At 43.4% G+C, this 24199-nt stretch overlaps 2 protein-coding genes across 3 annotated transcripts in view; one reads left to right on the forward strand and one right to left on the reverse strand.

Moving 5' to 3' along the window:
• The window catches only part of LOC140453493 (SH3 domain-binding glutamic acid-rich-like protein 3), a 10326-nt gene extending 9256 nt beyond the window's left edge, over nt 1–1070 (forward strand). The window contains exon 3 of the mRNA XM_072548224.1: nt 1–1070. This exon is cut by the window's left edge and continues 459 nt beyond it. The gene's annotated coding sequence lies outside the window, so the exon portion shown is untranslated.
• A 4985-nt stretch (nt 1071–6055) lies between these two features.
• Nucleotides 6056–24199, reverse strand: part of ubxn11 (UBX domain protein 11) — a 65088-nt gene continuing 46944 nt past the window's right edge. For both annotated transcript variants that reach the window (XM_072548225.1, XM_072548226.1), the window contains 4 exons: nt 23506–23609; nt 17370–17440; nt 15584–15730; nt 6056–8789 (listed from right to left, as the gene is read on the reverse strand). In XM_072548225.1, coding sequence (XP_072404326.1) covers nt 8612–8789; nt 15584–15730; nt 17370–17440; nt 23506–23609 — 500 coding nt within the window. In that variant the 3' untranslated portion in view covers nt 6056–8611. The remainder of the gene's footprint in view (nt 8790–15583; nt 15731–17369; nt 17441–23505; nt 23610–24199) is intronic.

Raw genomic sequence — 24199 nt, forward strand, 5'->3', positions numbered from 1 at the left:
TGAGAAAAGCACCACTTTGTTTTCAATTGGAATGTGCTGTCCTGGTGGGTTCAGTTCCTGGAGACTGGCCCCTGACCTAAACAAAGGAAAATTGGGTCCACTGAGTCTGGGGAAGGTAAGGGATTCCTGGGTGATGAGAGGGGGAGCAAGTCCAGGCTGATGGAAAGAGTGCTGTTTTCATTTTCTTTAAGGTGAGAACAGTTGTTGGAGTGAATCAATGATGTGGTGATATTGAGACCAAAGGCACAAATTGGAAGGTGGTAACTGCCCTCAAGAAATTATCAGGTTAGTATTGTTGGCATTTTAAACATAGTGATTCACTCCAATAACTTAGCAGTTGAGAGGATGTTACAGTGTTATGAACCAAGCTGTGAAAGCCACCGCTGTCCTATGATTAGGCAGTTTAATGGGACAGATGAGGTTTGACTGTTAGCTGCTTTTCTCCATACATTAGGGAATTGGGCATTGCCCCAGTATGCTAGTATTTCTATGGGGGAATGTTGCAGACTCCAAATGCTTGGGTAGTTTGTAGATTGCAACCACTTCGGGTATCCGGAGTCATTATTACTGCCGTGAGTTTGTGCAGTTGTCCCACGTTTTTTGGGATTTTGAGTGCCATTTGGTTGGCAAGCCAACAACCATGGGCCAAGAAATTTAATTCTTATTTCATTTTAAAAACATACCATCTCTCAGATCTGGCAACATTTCGTCATTGAAGATACAGAATTCCTCTACCTCTAATCTGCCTGGTACTTTCTCCCAGTGCTTTGACCAGCTCTATCTAAACAAAATGGATGATTTATTGTTCTAGCTGATTGTCATGGCAATGTAACAGATACACAAAGACCATTCAGCAAATGCTTTGCTCTTGCATATACTGCCTTTGCCTCGCGCTCTTGACTCCTTTTTAATTCTTCTGTCTTTTTCTTACTCAATGTTTCTCACTATCCCTCTCCCTCCTGTCCAACCCTAACTCCTCCTACTTTGTTCCTAGTCTGGACCAATAAGAATTTCTGCCAAAATATTAAATAATGTCTTCCAGGAAGATATGAAATGTTTTGAACCCACAACCAGTTTCTTGCTGCTTTCACGTGTCTCTCGTGTGTTTATTTATTGACAACACCAACTCCTCATGGATTCGCAGAAATAAACAGCAAATTAAGTAGCGAAGAGGTGAATGGAAGAAGAAGCCAGCTGTGAGAGTGGCTGTCTCCAGAGTCAGGCAATAGTATGGGTTTGGCATGAAGCTGCTGAATTGAGCTAGGAGGCTTTGCTAATGTATACACAGTGAGGTGGATCCAGGATAGTGAGATGTGGCTGCGAGTAGGAGTATATTTCGAACATGGGCATGTGTGTGAGAGAGATCGTTGGGATGGAGACTGTGCTGAGAAATGGAAAATAAATTTAACATGTGGGAGTGTTTGTAAGGAAGAGATTCAAAACAACTGTACGATTCTCAGCAGCTGCTCCAATCCTCCACTGGATATTTCTAGCCAGGTCACTCTCTTTGGTGTGACTAATCCTTGCATATTGCCATCATCAAGTGTGTATTTTGGTGACAATTAGCAGGGAAGGGTCTTGGCTGGTGGAGATTTAACACTGGATTCCCAACTCACCTGGGAATGTCAAGGGATCCTGTGTAGAATCCAGGCTAGTACAAGTTTGTGGGGGAAGGGGGGAACAACTTGGGGGAGATGTTGCTGTGACACCCGGGTCAGAATACTCTACTGAAATTGGGATTTCAACCTGGAGCCTTCACTCTCAGACCTTGGGGAATTGGGAAGCTTTACAGCAGAGGGCAGGTCGAGGGGACTGTTAGGTGGGCAAACAATTCTCAGGGTGCTGCATGTAGAATATTGATAGCTCAGGTTTTATGCCTATGTGGCTCTGTGCAGGATTCAGTTGTTTCAGTTCCTGGTAAACAATCCACTCTTCCTCCATCTCCTTCGATGCAAATTAAAGCCAGGCAGTTGGCAGCTCTCCCGCGTTCTCTGAATCGAATCATTGCCTCAGTGTTTCAACATAAACAAACAGAAATATATTTTATAACAGGGTGACTGGATTTTTGGAAATTGTTCAAGTGTTGAGTAACAGAAAGTCCACAGTTCACAGGCTAAGATGTGTTTGTATTATTTTGCAATACTAGTTAAGATAGAAGTTCCTCCACTCTTCTTTGAAATAGAAATGATTTATTCTACAGAGATTTATACTATGCTGAGAGGCCTGAGGGGCCTTTTGGTTGAAGCTCTCCTCTCAATGATGTGGTGTTCCTCATGCACCGCAGTGTGTGTGTCAGTCTGGGTTGTGTGGTCACAATTCTGGATTGTGGTTACTGTCTGCCACCCAGCCAAATGTAATTCGTAGAATCGGAGATGGCACCACTTTCTGAAAAACATATTTAGTCAGTACCTCGGGAGCAATAATCAATTGGGGAAGCAGATACATGTTTAGGTCCTTCCCTTGCTCGGCTCTGTTATGTCATTTTTGGCAGCAAACCAAATTTGAACCTCTGCCTGTATTTTGTGGAGCGTCTATGTGTTGGTTTGATTTGACAGCAGCTTTACTCACTGCCCATTGCCATGATGCTGTGGACTGTGAATATTAAGAGTACTTCTGCCTCTTTAAGAGTCTGTAGGTCTCACAGGAAGAATGTGGTTGTGATTAGCTGAAGCATCAAGACTGGAGATCCCAAGAGCACTTTCTTGGCTGAAGTTACACATCATTTGTAACCCAACATAGGGCTAGATGTTAGCTGGGGTGGATAGGTTTTAATTATTGTGTCAATGAAACTGTAATCTGGGGATGAAGAGTGGAGCAAAGATTGAGATATTGGATTGTTTTGTGGTTTTATAATTATGGTCTTGTTCTTTGCAGCTGTACAGATGGGGAATTTATCTAAGGCTAATTACAAATCACTGTGCATGATTTTTATAAATTGGTGAATGAGTGTGACAGACACATTCAGAATTTGTTGCCCATCTGCAATTGTTCTTGAGTAGTCACTGTCTTTAATTGTTGCTGCAGTCCATATGGTATATCCACAGTTTATTTTTAAAGTAATCTTTGTGCTCTGCATTCACCTGGTTCAGAGGTGTTTGGATACACCTCCAGTGCAGGTGGGCCTTGATTCCAAACCTCTGAATAAGAAATAGGGACAGCTTCATAAGACCCCGATATGTTTTTTCAACCTGATCAGGCATTATCTCACACCTCTGTTTCTCCTATTGTCTTCTCTGTGGCTGGGAATTCTTTCCTCGTGATGCTGTTCTGTAAATCGGAGGCGACTGGATATTGTGACTAGGATGTGGTTTTGATTCAGTCTCGGTGGTTCTGCTAAACCCCTGTGTGAAAAAGAGCTGTCTAGGTTTACTCCAAGATGGCCTGACTCTGATTTGAAGATTCTGCCTGCCACATCTTCTCTGTGTCTATCCTGTTGAAACCCTAAAATGCCCTGATAGGTTTACCCTTAAGCCTGCTCAAATCTAGGAAATATAAGTTAAGCTTCATAATAATGCCAATATTATTTGATCAGTTTAATTCTTTTATCTCATTCTTGGGTCAATGTTGCAATATAAAACATCGGAACAGAAGTTAGGCCATTCCACCTATTGAGTCTGCTCTGCCATTCAATCATAGCTGATAAGTTTCTCAACCCCATTCTCCCACTTTCAACAGTAACCCTTGATCCCTGTGACTATCAAAAACCCATCTATCTCCGTCTTAAATGTACTCAATGACCGGGCCTCCACAGCCTTCTGTGGCAATGAAATCTATAGATTCACCAGTCTCTGGCTGAAGAAGTTTCTCCTTTATTTCATTCTAAAACGTCTTCCCTTTACTCTAAGGCTGTGCCCTTAGGTCTTAGTCTCTCCTACCAATGGAAACATCTTCCCAACATCCACTCCGTCCAGGCCATTTAGGATTCTGTATGTTTCAATTAGATATCCCCTCGTCCGTCTGAAGGACCCAGAGTTAACCTAAATATGACTCAAATTCTTAACATTGGCCGCCTTGCTTCATGATATATAATAAAGTTTCCTTTTCCCACCTAAGCAACATTCTAGCTTCTCTATCTGACTTGGGCCTGTGTTGATAATAATTTCCTATCAGAGATTGCAGTCTTTCAGAATAAACTGACAAGAATATGAGTAAGGTCCCCACAGCCCCTCAAAAGGGCTTTTTGCAAACTTCCGGTGAGAGGCTATTCTCAGCTAAGTTACATTTTTATAATAATTGTAATGAATAGGGTTAATAAATTCATGTTCTTGAACTTGCTGCTTTAGAGTCATAGAGATGTGCAGCATGGAAACAGACCCTACAGTCCAACCCATCCATGCTGACTAGATATCCCAACCCAATCTAGTGCCACCTGCCAGCACTTGACCCATATCCCTCCAAACCCTTCCTATTCATATACCCATCCAAATGCCTCTTAAATGTGCAACTGTACCAGCCTCCACCACTTCCTCTGGCAGCTCATTCCATAAATGCACCACCCTCTGCATGAAAAGGTTGCCCCTTAGGTCTCTCTTATATCTTTTCCCCCTCAACCTAAACCTATGCCCTCAAGCTCTGGACTCCCTGAACCCAAGGAAAATACTTTGTGTATCCTATCCATGCCCCTCATGATTTTATAAACCTCTATAAGGTCACCCCTCAGCCTCCAATGCCCAGGGAAAACAACCCCAGTCTGTTCAGCCTCTCCCTATAGCTCAAACCCTCCAACCCTGACAACATCCTTGTAAATCTTTTCTGAACCCTTTCAAATTTCACAACATCTTTCAATAGGGAGGAGACCAGAATTGCATGCAATATTCCAATAGTGGCCTAACCAATGTCCTGTACAGCTGCAACATGACCTCCCAACTTCTGTACTCAATACTCTGACCAATAAAGGAAAGCATACCAAATGCCACCTTCACTATCCTATCTACCTGCGACTCCACTTTGAAGGAGCAACAGGATTAAATACATTTTACAGAGCTTTTCAAGTACAGGTCATGAGTATTTTCCACCTGATATCTTGCTTTTCCCGACAGGTAGTGCAGGCAGCTGGATATGGGTGAGTGAGGGGCGCCTTTAATAGAATGGCCCTAATCATCTATGCTCAATCTTAAAGTTTTCATTTTTGTTTTCAGATTTTGTTGTGATCCAATTTGATCTATCTCTATTACATTGTACTGTCTTAAAAACCCTCGGCATCTCTGCATTCCTCCAATTCTGAGCTCCCTGTATTCCTGGTTTTTATTGTTCCTGCATTGGCTGCCATATTTTTAAGTTGCACTCATCCTGGATGGCCCAAATTGAATCAAGTGTAAGCTCACCATCAAGCTTAGAACCTGAGCTGAATACGACTCTTGCTCCTTAGCTATGGTGGGAGAGTAGGCAGGATAGGAGGGAAGGGCTACACCACAAAATGTTCTCCTGACCATATCTGATTTTTGCTTTTCAGGTCCAGGTGATTGTGTTGCTCATTACCTCCTCTTTCTATTTTTAACTCATCAGTATTTAATTGGTGCTTATGCTTTAAGTGACACCTGACTCTGAATCTTTCAAACTATGCTATCCAAGGATTGCAGCACACAACTATTTATAAATAGTTGCCTCGGCTTCATCCCCATGTTTGTGTTTGGGATGTAGTTCTGAAATTGAGAGACTCCAATAGGGCACAGTCATCTCCCATACCTTGTATTTTAGTCTCACACTGCAGCATCTCTCTGGCAATTCATTTTTCTCAACAAGCCATCATTTCAGACTGGGGTGTCATATTTGCCTCTGTTTTACCTGGTCTAATGCAAAACCCTTCTCCTGATCACCAACTTCATGGTGTAGCTATTTTCATCAATTTGCTCGGTCATGGTGTGACACATCTGTGGGGCAGGTGGGACTTGAGCTGGGAATTTCTGGCCTAGAAGGTAGGGACACTACCATTGTATCACAAGAGCCCTAGGTTGTTGTGTAAATTAATTTCTTAGACCCACATTGAGTGACAATGAAATCTGCCGATGATACCAAAATGAGAGACACTGCAAACTGTTTAGAAAACAAAGGGATATTTAATGGTTTATTGTTCAGGTGGAGAGCTGAGCTGAAAAGGCAGGTGGAGTTCTATCTCCATAAAGGGTGACGTGAGACATTTTGGAAGGGAGCTTGCTCAGTGCTTTGAGACAGTAAAGGGGTATAAAAGGACAGGTTTACAGAATAAAGCTGCAATGTAAAATTAGTCTAAATAGTATGCAAACTTGGAAACTTGTGTTGATATACATGCAAATATAGCAAACTATTACAAAAGTAAAATGGCATTTCATACTTTGTTGTAAAGGGTTTGGAATACAGCAACGAGGAAGTTTTGTTACAATTGTACAGAGTTTTCTAGAGTCCTGAATACAGATTTGGTCTCCATATTTAAAAAGATATGGAGGCAGTGCAGTTCACTAAGTTACTTCATGGGATAAGGGGATTGTCCTAGGCTGAGAAAATGAAGTACAGTCTTTGGAGTTGAGATGTCAAAAAGCACTCTCTTTGAATTGTTTAAGATTCTGAAGGAGCTTGGAAGGGTAGTTGTTGAGAGATTTGTTTCTTCAGAGAAATTAATTCACAAGAAAGGATCTGAAATCTTTGGAATTCTGTACTCTAGAGGGTTGTGGAGTCTCAATTGCCGAGTACACTTATGGCTGGGGTGGACCGATCTTTGGTACCAGGGAATTGAGAGATATGGGAAGTGGGCAGAAAGTGGAGTTGATGATTGTATTGAATGGTGGAGCAGGTTTGTCTACCCCTGCTCCTCCTATTTATGTTCTTGTGCAGTGTTGGTCTGACAGACCAATGCTCTTCCATATACCTCTCCCCTTGAAAGTGCAAATGTGCAGATATCTGGTTGAGAAGAGGAACATTATTTGCGAGCTGTTTCCCCAGTGGTTGCTGAACATGTATTCAAGATCTAGGTCAGAGTTTGCCGAAAGGGGACATGTAACTGGTGAAATTCTACCGCGAGTTGCAGCAGAACATCAGCAAAACTCCTGCAGAAATCCTAAGATGTTGAAGATTTATTATTGTTAAACAAAGTGGTGAGTAAAAGCACTAGTTCGGCCCCAGCTGGAGTACTGTGTTAATTCTGGGCACCAAACTTTAAAAAGGACTGGAAGGCTTTGGAGAGAGTACAGAAACCGTTTACCAGAATTATTCTGGATCACTATAACATGGATAGACTAGACAAGGTGGGGTCATTCTACTTAGACCTGGTAGGGCAAGAAAGATTTCTGATGGGTGTTCACCCCAACTTTCCTTCTCAGTTGCTGGGTCTAAAGCCTGGGATCCCTCCCTAACAGTGCTGTGGGTCGACATACAGCAAATAGCCTGTAGCGGTTCAAGAAGTTAATTCATCACCACCTCCTCAAGGACAATTTGGGGTTGGCAGTAAATGCTGGTCTAGCCAACATGAATGACAAAATACACTGCCTAACAGAGTAGTGGAAACAAATTCAGTTGTCGTTTTCAAAAGGGAATGCGATAAAATGCAGTAGAGTGAGACTAGCTGGATTATTCATTGAAAACGTCTGTGCAGTCTTAGAATAGTACAACACAAAGAAGCTGTATCATACCATGATCTTGTAATCAATTCAGTGAGAATCAGTGACCAGAGGCTTTGTGCCTCTCAATGAAAATCAGTCCCTGTCCCCTACCTGTCATACTGGGCTGAACTCTGTTTGTTTGAAGGGTGTAGTCGAGGTGACTGGTGATGATTTTATCTGAGGGTCACCATGCCTCAGGTGAGGGGTGAGGTTGAGGAGGAGAGTCCCTCACTGTAACATCAGCCCATGCGGGAATTGAATTCACATTATTGGTAACACTCTGCATTGCAAATCTAGTCAACTAATTACAGAACCAAAAGAATAAGTTTCTCTAGATACTGCTAAATAGGACAACTTTCATTTTCATTGACCAACTTTTATTAAAATGTTTATTAGAAGAATTTTGATGGAATAGGAAAATGACCAATACCTGTAGTACAGTCTGTTTTACCATGGGCTAAATTATATTATTTAAATGTTCGCATTCTGGTGAAGGCTAAAAGAATAACTGCAGGCAGGTTCTGTGTCTGGTTTTAATGACTTAGAAGTGAAAATTAAACAACACAGACAAATCTTTTGTTTTACTTTTCACGGCAGGTTTAGCAGATTATGGATGTTGACACACTGGTTTAAATTTGCATGTTTGTGTGTGTGTGTGTGTGTGTGTCTGTGTGTGTGTGTCTGGAGGATAGGGTTAGAGGAGTCTGACCATTGACCTTTCTTGGCAACATCATTGTTGCTGAATTTGCAAATCAATTGGTAATTAATTGGTCATTTTGGACATTTATCATTGCAATCAGCACCTGGTCATTTGTGTCAATAATGGAGTAAAGAATCTAAGAGTTGCTGATAACTTTTGTTAATACATTTTGGAGTTTTCCCTGGGCCTTTTCTTACACCCAGTGAGACTCCGTTGCTATGATCTCCTCCCAGTGTTCGTGGGTGAATGTGAACTTGTTTTCCTAGCTCGGGTTTGAGGGGAATGGAAAGGTTTTGATGCACCAACGGCTGGACTGGAGGTCCTCCTTCTTCTATTGAGATTATTCCTCATCCTGACTGAGTGCACCCTTCTCTTGGTCAAGGAGCTGGGGTTTTCGGGCTCGGAGGATGAGCATGGCATTTGGAATGAGCCCGTACTCCTCCAGAGTCTTGGACTGATCGCTGTAGACTTGTTGAGGGAAGGTGCTGATAATGTCATAATCAGCCTGTTGCTTTCCCCTGCAAAACATCAACCACCAGGTAAAGTCTTAAAGTCCTGGCACACAATAAGAATTTTCTGGTCAGTTTGGCACAACACCTCCCCTCAGGAACCAGCTGCACCCATTGGTAAGACCTTAATGGACTTTAGAAACTTTTTCAATATAATGGAAGAGGTAACCCGAGGTTGGCAGAAGGGAAGGAGTGGGTTGGTATGATTGGAGCAATTCCAGTTTAGAGGTATTGATGTAGGACTTAGTATTATCTCCAATACAGTGGGGATCTTGGTAGCCCAGTGGTCAGTCATAGCTCAGTGACTCCAGTCTTTGTCAGATGGTTAAGGGCTCAGGTTCCACTCCAGAGATTTGAGCACAAAATCCAACTGCCTTTTCTTAAAATACAGTAATGTCCTCACTACAGAAGTACTTCACTGTGACACCCTGAGATTTTGAAAGGTATGATATAGATGTAAGTCTTTATTGATATTTGTCAGAAGGGTGTGTAGGTATGTAGGGATATTTACAGATTCAGGGTTTCCATCTCTTCATTGTGCATGTTTGACTGAGAGCCCAGATCAGTACAAGTATTAGCTCAGCAGGAAACTTGTACGGAAGTGAATTGTTGACTTGACATTTTAAATGGTTATAAGTTGTTATGTCTGTGACCTTTATTGTCAAGAATGTTATTCCTACAAATGTATAAATCAACATTGCTGATTTTTGTTTCTCAGTAGAGCCACACATTATTGTTATATAACTGTTTGATTACAGACTTGGTGCTTATACAATGGATGAGCCTTGAAAGTGTAGGAGTTGGCACCAAGTTTATGGAGTCATGGGGAGTGCCTAAAAAAGTGAGTTCTATGAAGGGTAAGGGCTAGGGAGCCTCTCCCAACTGGGACAAAGTATAAGCAAGCTGCCATGGCACTCACTACCCTCGTAGCGAGGGAGAACTGATTTCTAGGACTGGTGGGCTCAATTCCACCCTCCACCCTCCACAGTGAAAAGTGTGTATCCAAGCACTTTAAACCAAAGTGGGTCTGCTAAGTCAGGAAATCCTGCAACTTGTTGGACAGCCTCAGTAAGTAAGCAGCCAGATGATATGATGATCACTCCAGGGGTTGGTTGGGAGGAGGAGCCAAGCCAACAATGTAGGAAGCAGGTTCAATCCAGAGGCAGGTCATGCTGATGAGATAGGTGGAAACATTCTTCGGCACAGTGCAAGCATAATATTATGAAGAACTGGTTGATGGGAGGAGACATTTTTCACAAGCCAGAATATTGCCCAAGATGGAGAATCTTCGCTACGAAGAGAGGCTGGCTAGTCTGAGGTTGTTCTTTCTGGAGCAGAGAAGGTTGAAGGGTATCTATTGGTGCTGGATAAGATTGAGGGGCATGGACAAGGTGGATAGAAAGCAGCTGTTCCCCTAAGGTGAAGGGTCAATAATATGGGGCCATTCCTTTAAGGTGAAAGGTAGGAAGTTCGAAACAGTTTGTAAGTTTAAAAAAAACTTTCACCCAGAAGAAAAGGTGGTCCACGATGGGCTATTCAAGGGAAATATGAGAGTTTCAACAATACTAATAGTCAGCATGATAGAAGGAGTACAAAATAGTAACTTAATGCCAGAAAAGTGACACAGATCCAATATTGGAAACTTAGCAGCATCAATAGCTTCCAACATTGTGCGTTCAGTGACATTACCATAGTGCTGTGGGTTAATTTTGACTTGCCAGATGCAAAATCTTTGCTCTTCCACTTACTTTTTCACCACTCATCGATCAGAATGTGGGTATCTAGTTCTGCCTTGTCCATTGCCCTCATATAGTGATACAATGCCCCTTCCCCCGCCTCTTATCTGCAGCTCCCCTTACACCCACCCCCAGTCCTGAAGAAGGTTTACACCTGAAATGGTGACTTCGCCACCTCCTGATGCTGCCTGGCTCCCTGTGTTCTTCCACCTGTCTACCTTGGATTCCAGCATCTGCAGTTTTTATTTTGTCTCTAACTAAGTCAGAGGGAGCCAGCTGACAGAGGCATATGCCTGGGCAAACAACATGCCATGTTGGTATGACAGGTGCGTATGGCAGGCCATTCTACATTCATATGGTGCCCACCCTACCCCACGACATTGGTCTGTGCTAAATAAGACAATTAGCTGAATGGACATGGGTAATGTGACCTAACGATCAAAGCAAGGAGCCTTACCTGTCCATGTGCTTTCTTCATTGTCGTGCCAGCATATTGCAGAGGAGGACAGGTGAGGAAGGTATGCAAGTGCCAGATTGTGGTCTACAGATACAGTGAAGGACAGATGTTATATATACAAGGAGGGAGGGATGCTTCCAGTGTACTATGTGCTGCAGCATGAGTGCAGTAGTTGAATGCCAGTGTTCCTGCAGTGGGTGCACAAACTATTTCACGGCTTGGTGTGACCCTGGCTATTATTTTACAGAAGGGCATTAGATTAGATTACTTACAGTGTGGAAGCAGGCCCTTCGGCCCAACAAGTCCACACTGACCTGCCGAAGCGCAACCCACCCACATCCATTCCCCTACATTTACCCCTTCACCTAACACTACGGGCAATTTAGCATAGCCAATTCACCTAACCTGCACATTCTTGGACTGTGGGAGGAAACCGAAGCAACTGGAGGAAACCCACGTAGACTCCACACAGTCAGTCGCCTGAGGCAGGAATTGAACCCGGGTCTCTGGCACTTTGAGGCAGCAGTGCTAACCACTGTGCCACTGTGCTGCCCATATCCTTGGCATAGACATCCTGGTGATAGATGAGAGATGTGGTCTAGGCACTCACATGGATCCAAGCATTAATGGGGTGGCATCAGAATGGACCACTGTGATCCACACCTGCATTGATGATCTTTGTCTCTGGATGTAAGATGGAATGGGATTATTACCCCCCTGTATGTTGTACTTGCAGGTGAAACGGGCTTACAACAGTAAAACTGGGACCAATGGCAGAAAGCTGGGTCAGCAGGGTCAAAGATGATTCGCTGAGTTGATGAGATAGCTATGGACACTGTGAAGGTGGCATTATTGCAGATGGCAGATTGCCCAGAACAAATGCCAAAGGCATCAAGTATGTTGTCAATGGTGGGAATGATACAGTTAATGTGCAAAGCAGAATGGGATGTTGCTATGATGGGAATCTGAAAGGTGTGTTGCTTGATAAGGGTTCCATAAATATGGCTGAAGGCACTGGTTTGGATCTATACTCTCAATGTCTGGGGCCTCAATCTAATTACATCCTTTTGTGTCTCTCAAAGGTCCCTGTGACATTCACCTAATGCCTGATCAAATTCATCCCTCAGGCAGCAGGAGGTTGAAGAGATGTCTGATGATATACCATCACATCTGACTAACCCACAGTTCACCAACACAGATACTACAGCTACAGAGGGATGTTGTGCATTGGTGGAACATGATGAAAAGTACCATACATGAGTACAGGAGAACTGTGACTCGGGTACATCAGAGAAAGGAAAACAGTCATGGCGATACTCCAGAGGGCAGTGGGGTGGGGTCTCAGGAGTCAACATGGTAGTTCAATGGTGGCTAAAATGGTCACATGTTGCGACCCAGTAGCTGGTCCCATCTAATGTGCCAACTGATGGCTCTGGAGGAGGGGGAGAGTTCTGAGAACATCGCGTTACCCTCAACTACTTCTGCTTCTCCAGTTCCTGTGCCACAGCCCTCAGCTGTAGTCTATGTCCCAGTGACAGTGGCTGTCCCTGGACAAATGCAGAGCCCACAGTATCAGGCCGATCCCCCTTGAACCCCAGCATAATGAGGCTCACCACATCCCTCAATGCTGTATAGCTGGAGAAGAGAGCAGCTATCTCCGCCTTCTCTGGGGTGAAATGTGGAGCAACACGTGAGGGTTTGTGAGCACATGGCACCAGTTCATTTTAATCATTGATGAATTTATAATGGCTCCATTTACTATCAGCGTATCCATAAGTTCATGCACTAGTAAAACCTTGTCCATCCCCTGTGATACGTTTGATGGTTTACATTTAATCAGATGAGTGGAGGAAGGATCCCGATCACCACCTTGCTTCCATCCCATGGTTAATCTTCTTCCTCCTGCTACCAGTTGAGACCCTTAAGTGGGAGATTAATGCCTGAGGACTGCCCTGTCATGGTTGCTGGTATACTCCCAGGGGCTATTCCACATCCAAGGTACTCAAAGCCTAATTAATGGCTTCTGCATCTGGAAGGTGGTGGGCAGAGATTACCCACTGAGACCAACCCCCCCCCCCCCCCCCCCAGCCTTGTTGCTGAAACTCCCAATCTCATTGCAGGAACCACTGTCCCACCATCACTCATCTGTACCTGAGGTCCAGTGATCTTATACCTTAAGGGATAACTTAGCAGCAACAACTACAACTTGCTTTGTGGCACTGTGGTTTAACAGAATTGCCTGACGGTCAGCGTCTCACTGAGGGTGCAACCTTTGGTCTTTAATCCTAAGGTCCCTCAAATGATCTGTCATGGCCTGAGTGGACAACATGCAGTGGGCTTTCCCTAAAGATGGTGACACAGAGTTTCCCACCAGCTCTCTGACAAGAGAGAGCCCCGTTACCTCTGCAAGATTCTGAAAATTATTTTCTTCAACAAATGTGGTGATCTGTCATTATATACCAGGAGAGAGTAAGGACTGCAGATGCTGGAGATCAGAGCTGAGCGTGTGGTGCTGGAAAAGCACAGCACGTCGGGCAGCATCTGAGGAGCAGGAGATTTGACGTTTTGGGCATAAGTCCTTTATCAGGATTCCTGCACCACACTCTGGACTGTCATTATACACCAGTAGACTCATTTGCCAGCTAACCAGAAAGGAGCAACATCTTACCAACAGCAATGGAGACAGCAGCCAGAGGTCCATCTTTCAGCAATGCTATGGGTGAAGGATCTACTTACAAATGTCTGTGATGTAAGGAATGTCATTTATAAGTAATTTGATATCATTTATTTTAGAGTTTGGATTTGAACTAGTGACGTGGGTATTGGTCTGTGAGTATGATAGGTCTAAAACTAACTTGTCAGTATTTTTCTACTGTTTCAGTTGAAGACCACATAGTTTTTTAAAATTTAACAATCAGAAAGATTTCAAAGGGAGATTTGATTCATCCAGTAATCACGTCAAGAATCATAATGTCTGGCAGTGGAAATCTGATTCTTTTTCCAGTGTGTAGAGAATATAGAAGCTAGTTCACAAAGAGGTGTAAATGTTGCAGGCCATTCTATCCTTTATTGTCCATCTATAGGTGCATTTGAGGATGGAGCAATGAACCAATTCATTTTAAAAATGGAGTCCATCTAGAAGGAAGTCAAATGCAGTGTGTTTTCCACAGAGAAGGCACAGACGCTGTTCTATGTTTACGTTGTGTGTCTTTTGAGAAGCTTGCAAGTATTCTTTCAGATGGTAAAGGCTGTGGTTTACAAGGAGCCTCAATGTATTAGCAACACTGCATGCTGTCACTGATGTCACTATGTGCCATTGTTATAGAGACTATGAAGGATTGGGCATGTGAATCAGTTGATTAGGGCCTGAGAATCTTCCTCTAACAGGCATTGGATTTCACCAACGATTCCTATTGAAACACAGAGCCTTCACCTGCAAAGACTATTGTTAAGTCGGGATAACTTCTTCAGAGATGATTCATCCTTCCTTGGGACAGGATCTTCTTCTTCCTGTGCTCTCTGGTGGCTCTGCCAATGCTGGCGAGGTCCTCTGACTCTGCCAGGTATTGCTGCTGCTGCCTTCCCTCTATCACTCTTCATTCAGAGAGCTGCTACTATCTTCTTGGTGGCTGGCTCAAGGAATGACCCCAGGAGGGCCACCCAAATTTGCCTTTCCATTTCTGTTTCCTGCGTTGTCTCAGTTATACCAACAGCCTAGTGATCTGGGACAAAGCTCTCTTGAGAAAGTAAAACTTACATCTTTAAGACTGAACTTTGCTAAATTCTGCACAAGGAAAACATAGCTCTTTGGTGGCTTTTAGAGGCTTTTGTGACTTTTCCATAAAGTCATGGTTCACAAGCATGGGTTCAGTTACTCATAGCAACTGAAATTCCATCTATTTAAACTCCACAATATGTTATAAAGTCCTGGCAGATTTGCGGCCTATTCATTTACAAATCATACCTCGCCACCTCACCCAACTGGAGAAAATGGTTTCAATCAGGAATCAAGACAGGACGTGCAAATTCGAGTGCCAGCCAACCTTTTCAAAAATGATAACTCCCAGAAAGATACAGGTCATAGTTACAGCATAAGGTGTCGACTATTTAGAACTAGGATAAAGAGAAATGTCTTCACGCAAATGGTTGTGAACCCTTGGAACTCAGCTGTGGAGGGTCAGTCATCAAATACAAGCTTGCTTTTTAGATTGTAAGAGAATTAAAGGATATGGCAATATTGTGGCAAAGTGTTGCTGATCTAGAAGGTCAGCAATGATCTTATTGAAATGACAGAGGAGGGTCAAACGGTCAAAGAGCCTGGTTCTGCTTCTCTATTGTATGTTTTTATAATCATCACCGAGTAATTTTAGTTTTCAGGTTATAACCGCTTTGCTGGAGTCCTGTGCCAGAAAAAGGTTTCTCTTTATGTACACCACTAAATCCTTCGGTTATAACACCTCAGTTAGATCATCCTTCATATTTAGAAAACTCAAGGCCATGCAAATAAGGAAGCCACTAACCTATTTCCTGTTACCTCAGGACGTGATGTTTGTGTTCTGACAGTCAATGCCTCCAGTTATTGGAGAATTGGTACATTGCTGGCCTGTTACCTGTTCTGGTTGAGGTAAGAGCGAAGGGCCCCAACTGTCTCACTGAAAAGCATTTTAACTATGTACATCTTCTCTCCATCCTCCGACTTGATCCTGAGCGTGGAGATATTTCTCAATCCTCGGTCATTTTCCTCACTGAACGCCAACCTATTATCAAGAAAAACAGAGGACTCTGTGATGCCAATAGGGGCAGAGAATATACCCAAGACACTGGACATTGGGTCAGGGTGTTAGCAGCATGCTGGATTGGACACTGACTCAGAACATTGGACATTGGCCAAGGAAACCAAACACTCATTCAGGGCATTGGTTCAGGTTAAGAGGAAATTTTGGTTGAGATGTCCAAAAATAGCAAAGGATTGTGACTTAGTAAGGAAGGCCAGTAACAGAAGGGCATAGGTTTAAGGTGGTCGATAAAACAACCAGAGCAACAATGAGAAATCATTTTCTCAGGGCTATAGGAAAAGAGAAAGGGAGTGAGACTAGTCGGATAGTTCAACTGAGGAGCTAGCACAGCATGATGGGTTGACTGGCCTCCTGTGCTACATTGATTTGTAGATGAAATGAGAATGGTCAGTTATTTCTGGCTTATGATTCTACTAGAGTGCAGCTTAAATAGAGAGCAAAACTGAGTTAGGGAATTTGCTGATGAGGTTAAGGTGGTGCTCCTCTCTCTTTCTAAGTTTGTTAACCTCCAGGAGCATGTGCATTGAAAAAACTGCCAACAGTCGTTCAGCACTGTAGCTGGGGTAAACATTGACTGGTCATTAACTGGTAACTTAATGCAATCACAAGGTAGAGAACCATATGGATCACATGTTCAGGGAGGTACTCACACCCCAGATCAGCAGCACACAGGCAGAGAAGAAAAAGGTGACTACTAGACAGACACGAGAACCAGACAGGGCGGGGAGGAGACCCCAGACTCAATCTTGCTTGCTAATTGGTTCTTCACTTTGAAATTGGATGAGCATAATTATTCCTCCAGGGGAATACAATCAAAACCAAATCAGTAGCATTATGGGCATCACACGACAGGAGGGAGAGGAGAGTGGAAGTGCAATAGAGATATGTGATTCCATTGACAGAAGATCAGACAGGTCCTTTCTGTGGCAGTAAAGGTGACTCCAGGATGGTGTGTTACCTCCCTGGTACCAAGGTCATAAATCTTACAGACTGGGCTTAGAACATTCTTCAGGGAGAGAGTGAACAGCCTTGGAATATGACCCAGATCAATGCTAATAACTTAGACAGGAAGTGGGGTAAAGTCCTGTAAACAGATTTTAGGAAGGAAATTTAAAATGTCAGATCTCAAGAGCAATAATCTCACCCCTGACACCATGTGCTAGTAACACAAGAATATGAGAACCGATCAATTGAAATATGTGGCTGCGGAAGTGATGTTGGTGGGAGAGATTTCTAAAGAATTGTGACCTGTTTTGGGGCAAATGTGACTTGTACGAGCTGGATGGGTTACACCTTAAGAGGACCAAAACTGATATCCTCACAGGAAGATTTTCTGGGGTACGTTTAAAGTAGCGTGTTGGCCGGGAGCAGGGGAGCAAGATGTGAAGTAGCTTGAATAACAAGCGGATAAAGCTGGTAAAGGGAAAAGAGGCATTGAAGTGGACAACCAAATTAATGGCTTGAAGGTATCAATGGGATAGTCTAACTCCTACTTCTCTTTCCTATCTTTCAACACCAGACCCTAGATGTTTGCTCTCGCTTCTCCGCCCCATGTATTTCAAGCTGCCCTCCCTCATCCCTTTATCAGTGACACCTGTACCTGTCTCTTAGTTTTGCTAGTGATGGAGTTTCAATCAAAATCGTATTTTCATTGGCTGGTTTGGAAGGGACCTGTGGAAGGAATAAATTGAACCAATTAAAACAAGGCTAGAGATTATACTAGGTTTGGAGTCAGAACCTCACCCCTGAATGGAGGTAAACTTCATAACCTCCAATAAGTTTTGATAGTAGCAATAAAACTCATCGTGTTGCTCCTATCACATTGAACATTCACAATGAAGACTTTGAGAGACATCTTACCGATACCCAAATATATGAACAGTGGACCTGCTGGGATGATTCCAGATTCCACTTCCACAGCCCCTTGGATTGAAGGAGCATGTTCTGAAGGTTAGGTCATTCACAAGATCTTAACTGCTGTTACATCCTCCACTTTAAGTTGGTGAGAAAATAATTCCTGACAATTGCCTGATAGACTCTTGTTTACCATCAAAAAAACAAGGATGTGTAGGTTAGGTTAGCCATGGGAAATGCAGGGTTGTAGGAAGAGGGGGTGTGGCAGTGGCAGTGGTGGTGGTGAGGCTGGTTGGGATGGTCATCGGAAAGGTTGGTGTGAACTTAGAGTCATAGAAACGTACAGCATGGAAACAGACACTTTGGTCCAACCCGTCCATGCCAACCAGATATCCAAACCCAATCTAGTCCCACCTGCCAGCACCTGGCCCATATCCCTCCAAACCCTTCCTATTCATATACCCATCCAAATGACTCTTAAAAGTTGCAATTGTACCAGCCTCCACCACATCCTCTGGCGGCTCATTCCATACACGTACCACCCTCTGCATGAAAAAGTTGTCCCTTAGGTCTCTTTTATATCTTTCCCCTCTCACCTTAAACCTATGCCCTCTAGTTCTGGACTCCCTGACCCCAGGGAAAAGACTTTGTCTATTTATCTTATCCATGCCACTCATAATTTTGTAAACCTTGATAAGTTCAACCCTCAGCCTCCGATGCTCCAGGGAAAACAGCCCCAGTCTGTTCAGCGTCTCCCTGGGGCTCAGATCCTCCAACCCCGGCAACATCCTTGTAAATCTTTTCTGAATCCTTTCAAGTTTCACAACATCTTTCCTATAGGAAGGAGACCAGAATTGCACGCAATATTCCAACAGTGGCCTAACCAATGTCCTGTATAGCCGCAACATGACCTCCCAACTCCTGTACTCAATACTCTGACCAATAAAGGAAAGCATACTAAACACCTTCTTCACTATCCTATCTACCTGCGACTCCACTTTCAAGGAGCTATGAACCTGCACTCCAAGGTCTCTTTGTTCAGCAACACTCCCTCGGACCTTACCATTAAGATGTATAAGTCCTGCTAAGATTTGCTTTCCCAAAATGCAGCACCTCGCATTTATCTGAATTAAACTCCATCTGCCGCTTCTCAGCCCATTGGCCCATCTGGTCCAGATCCTGTTGTAATCTGAGGTGACCCTCTTCGCTGTCCACCATACCTTCAATTTTGGTGTCATCTGCAAACTTACTAACTGTACCTCTTATGCTCGCATCCAAATCTTTTATGTAAATGACAAAAAGTAGAGGGCCCAGCACCGATCCTTGTGGCACTCCACTGGTCACAGGTCTCCAGTCTGAAAAACAACCCTCCACCACCACCCTCTGTCTTCAACCTTTACGCCAGTTCTGTATCCAAATGGCTAGTTTTCCCTGTATTCCGTGAGATCTAACCTTGCTAATCATGGGGAACCTTGTCGAACACCTCACTGAAGTCCATATAGATCACATCTACTGCTCTGCCCTCATCAATCTTCTTTGTTACTTCTTCAAAAAACTCAATCAATTTTGTTAGACATGATTTCCCACGCACAAAGCCATGTTGACTATCCCGAATCAGTCCTTGCCTTTCCAAGGACATGTACATCCTGTCCCTCAGGATTCCCTCCAACAACTTGCCCACCACTGAGGTCAGGCTCACCGGTCTATAGTTCCCTGGCTTGTCTTTACCGCCCTTCTTAAACAGTGGCACCACGTTTGCCAACCTCCAGTCTTCTGGCACCTCACCTGTGACTATCGATGATACAAATATCTCAGCAAGTGGCCCAGCAATCACTTCTCTAGCTTCCCACAGAGTTCTCGGGTACACCTGATCAGGTCCTGGGGATTTATCCACCTTTAACCATTTCAAGACATCAATCACTTCCTCCTCTGTAATCTGGACATTTTGCAAGATGTCACCATCTATTTCCCTACAGTCTATATCTTCCATATCCTTTTCCACAGTAAATACTGATGCAAAATATTCATTTAGTATCTCCCCCATTTTCTGTGGCTCCACACAAAGGCCGCCTTGCTGATCTTTGAGGGGCCCTATTCTCTCCCTAGTTACCCTTTTGTCCTTAATATATGTGAAATCCCTTTGGATTCTCCAAAATTCTATTTGCCAAAGCTATCTCATGTCCCAGTTTTGCCCTCCTGATTTCCCTCTTAAGTATACTCCTACTTCCTTTATACTCTTCTAAGGATTCACTCGATCTATCCTGTCTATACCTGACATATGCTTCCTTCTTTTTCTTAACCAAACCTTCAATTTCTTTAGTCATCCAGCATTCCCTATACCTACCAGCCTTCCCTTTCACCCTGACAGGAATATACTTTCTCTGGATTCTTGTTATCTCATTATAGAAGGCTTACCATTTTCCAGCCGTCCCTTTACCTGCGAATATCTGCCTCCAATCAGCTTTTGAAAGTTCTTACCTAATACCGTGAAAATTGGCCTTTCTCCAATTTAGAACTTCAACTTTTAGATCTGGTCTATCCTTTGTCATCACTATTTTAAAACGAATAGAATTATGGTCGCTGGCCCCAAAGTGATCCTCCACTGACACCTCAGTCACCTGCCCTGCCTTATTTCCCAAGAGTAGGTCAAGGTTTGCACCTTTTCTAGTAGGTACATCCACATACTGAATCAGAAAATTGTGTTGTACACACTTAAGAAATTCCTCTCCATCTAAACCTTTAACACTATGGCAGTCCCAGTCGATGTTTGGAGAGTTAAAATCCCCTACCATAACCACCCTATTATTCTTACAGATAGCCGAGATCTCCTTACAAGTTTGTTTCTCAATTTCCCTCTGACTATTGGGGGGGGGGGTCTATAATACAATCCCAGTAAGGTGATCATCCTCTTATTTCTCAGTTCCACTCAAATAACTTCCCTGGATGTATTTCCGGGAATATCCTCCCTCAGCACATCTGTAATGCTATCCCTTATCAAAAATGCCACTCTCCCTCTTTTGCCTCCCTTTCTGTCCTTCCTGTAGCATTTGTATCCTGGAACATTCAGCTGCCAGTCCTGCCCATCCCTGAGCTATGTTTCTGTAATTGCTATGATGTCCCAGTCCCATGTTCCTAACCATGCCCTGAGTTCATCTGCCTTTCCTGCGTTGAAAAAATGCAGTTAATTTATTAGTCCTACCTTGTCCCTGCCTGCCCTGACTGTTTGATTCACTTCTGTTCGCAGCTGTACCTGTCTCAGATTGATCGCTTTCCTCATATCGCCCTGGATCTCCCCCCCCCACCTTTACTAGTTTAAATCCACCAAGCAGTTCTAGCAAATTTCCCTGCCAGTATATTAGTCCCCTTCCAATTTAGGTGCAATCCGTCCTTCTTGTACAGGTCACTTCTACCCCAAAAGAGATTCCAATGATCCAAAAATGTGAATCCTTCTCCCATACACCAGCTCCTCAGCCATGCATTCATCTGCTCTATCCTCCTATTCCTGCCCTCACTAGCTCGTAGCACTGGGAGTAATCCAGATATTACTACCCTTGAGGACCTCCTTTTTACATTTCTGCCTAACTCTCTGTAATCTCCCTTCAGAGTCTCAACCTTTTCCCTTCCAATGTTGTTGGTTCCAATGTGGACAATGCTGGCTCCTCTTCCCCCGTGAGAACATTTTGCACCCATCCTTGATGCTGACGCTAGGGAAACAACACACCATTCTGCTTTTTCTCTGCTGGCCACAGAAACGTCTGTCTGTACCTCTGACTACAGAATCCCCTAACACAATTGATCTCTTGGAAGCCAACCATACCCCTCATTGCATTAGAGCCAGTCTCAATACCAGAAACTTGGCTGTTCGTGCTACGTTCTCCTGAGAACCCATCACCCCCTACATTTTCCAAAACAGCATAACTGTTTGAAAAGAGTATATTCACAAAAGACTTCTGGTTTTGCAAATTCCTCATCGCTTCTATCTGTTTCTCCAACCGATCCACTTGATCTGGTAAGATTCGCAACCAACAGCATTTATGGCAGATATAATCCGCAGTAACCCTTAAACTCTCTTTAACCTCCTACATCTGACAAAGGCCATTTTTGCTCCTTCGCAATTTATAGACCCAGAAAATAACACCGACTTATTCCTCTACAAACACCACCCCAGGTTAAATTAATAGCTATGGCTTATATTTTAAGTTTAATCAAGAGACTTATCTCCAAAAGCATATAATCAAGAAAGAATAACTTTTTTGGACGAATGGCCTGTTTTCACACTGTAAGGACTCTATGAAGTTCTATGAAAACATTACATCTGTCTTTCTCTTCATCTTTCTATGCCTCCTTTCCCACTTCATCCAGCACCTGCATGGGGCAGTGTGGTCACCTCTAAGCTTGGTGGCTCTGCAGGTTCATCTGCAACAATTCATCTTTGAGAAACAACGGTTTTGTGACTTGCTGAACCTTTGTATACTTCCAAGACCATTTGCATTCAATGCCTAATGATCAACACTAGGTGGCAGCAGATGCACGCTATTTATTTTGATTACAATGTTGAGGCAGTGCCCAGAGACATGAACAAACTCAGGTCACTGAATAGCAGTAAGAGATTCTGGTTGTTACAGCCCAGAACTTAATCGAATGTTCACTTGGTTTATGTACTGAACAAAGGACAAATGGAAGGTGTAATGGATTAGAATCTAATTGAGAAGCTCAGGTGATGGTTTATATGCAGAAGCCGATTATAGCCACCTGGAATGACAGAATAGCCCCCAGTGTATTATCATCTCGTCTGAAAGACAGCAGCTCTAATAATACAGCCCTCTCTTCAGTACTGCATTAAGAGTACCAGCCTGGATTCTGTGCTTGAATCACTGCAGTGGGATTATAATCCCACACCTGTCTGCCACCGAAGCAAAAGTGATACCAAATGATTGAGCCTTGCCTAATTCTTAAAGATCAAATATTACTCAGAGCAGCACTGAGAAATCTGCAAATATTCTGGAACATTCTCCAGTGCTGGTTTACCTGGGACTGAGAGTTTACAGGGACACTATTCACTGAGCTGTGGGGAACCTTTTTTCTTTCAGGACATCTACTGATTTTAAAAAACCTACCAAGACAGAAGTCACACGACACCAGGTTTTAGTCCAACAGGTTTATTTGAAATCACAAGCTTTCGGAGCGCTGATCCTTCATCAGGTGCTCCTTGGTCACTTCACCTAATGAAGGAGCAGTTCTCCAAAAGCTTGTGATTTCAAATAAACCTGTTGGACTATAACCTGGTGTCATGTGACTTCTGACGTTGTCCACCCCAGTCCAACACCAGCACCTCCACATTGTAAAAACTTACCAGCTTGGATAAGGAAATGGCAGTGAATTCCTGTGCTTAACTGCATTAACAATTACTATTTTAATTACAATTAAAAATTAATATGGTAACATTTTCTCTACGGTATTTGCTGGGTGAGAGATGCTGAGGGGTTCCATTTTGTGGGTGAGACATTAAACTGAAGTTCTGTCTGTCAGATCAGGTGGATATTGAAAATTCCACAATTTGATGACGAGGAGGAGACCCCTTCCTCAGGCAACTACCATCTTTCCTCAACCCCGTCACCAAAAAGGATCAACGGCCATATTAGTCGCCACATTCCTGGCCTTTTAACAGTGACTGTATGTCAAGAAGGACTGTGCTGCTTAAAACATGAGCCATTGTGGATGCCTGAAGTTGTGTTTGGAAATCAAGTGACGACTCTTCACATCTGATTTCTAGACATCATTGAGTCAGCAAGTTTGACTGAACCCTCTGCCATCCAATCTGAAGCAAATTTGCAGCAAAGAAGGATTCCCCTTACCCGCTAGGCTGTCCCGCACACAGTTACCTGAAGAATGTCTTTGATGTCTCCTCTGATATCAATCACCTTCCCAGCCCGGATGATAGTTTTAGGCAGTTTGTTCAGAAACTGCTCCACTGACAGCTTTGGGCCTTAAAAGCAAGTGAGAAATAATTTTTAATTGTTCCATTTAGGTTTCATCATTGCCCACCCCACCAAGCTGTTATCAAAACCCCATTGCAGTTTTCAATGCCTTTGTTTTCATGTTTAGCATCCCCTTCAAAAATAATCAACTCCTCTTACTTGATCTAATCTCTGCACTCCAGCTAGATACCAAGTATGCCAAAATCTGGTTGATGTGGAGGAAACTAGTCACCTAAATGGACAGCTGTCTCAATGAAGCTGTATAAATCATGGTGCCCTCACCCTCTCCGAAAATGGGAAATAATTGGTTTAAGGGACTTTTGAGATAACTGATGGTTTTCACCATTTTCATCACAATGGAGAAGGTCTTTGTCTTGGTGAAAATCTGGTCACACACACACACACACATATAAAACAAAGACCTGGCTCATCTATCAGTCACCACCTTCATTCCAACCCCGCCCCACCCCGACCTTTCACTTCCACTACTCTCTCTCACAAGCACCTGGGATGAGCAGGGACTGGATCAGCAAACGTCAGTGATATGGGGCGCGGTGTGGACCTGCTACGTGCTTTGTTGGAACAAACATCTGTGCCC

Source organism: Chiloscyllium punctatum, chromosome 27 (assembly GCF_047496795.1).
Source record: "Chiloscyllium punctatum isolate Juve2018m chromosome 27, sChiPun1.3, whole genome shotgun sequence".
Classification (NCBI taxonomy): Eukaryota; Metazoa; Chordata; class Chondrichthyes; order Orectolobiformes; family Hemiscylliidae; genus Chiloscyllium; species Chiloscyllium punctatum.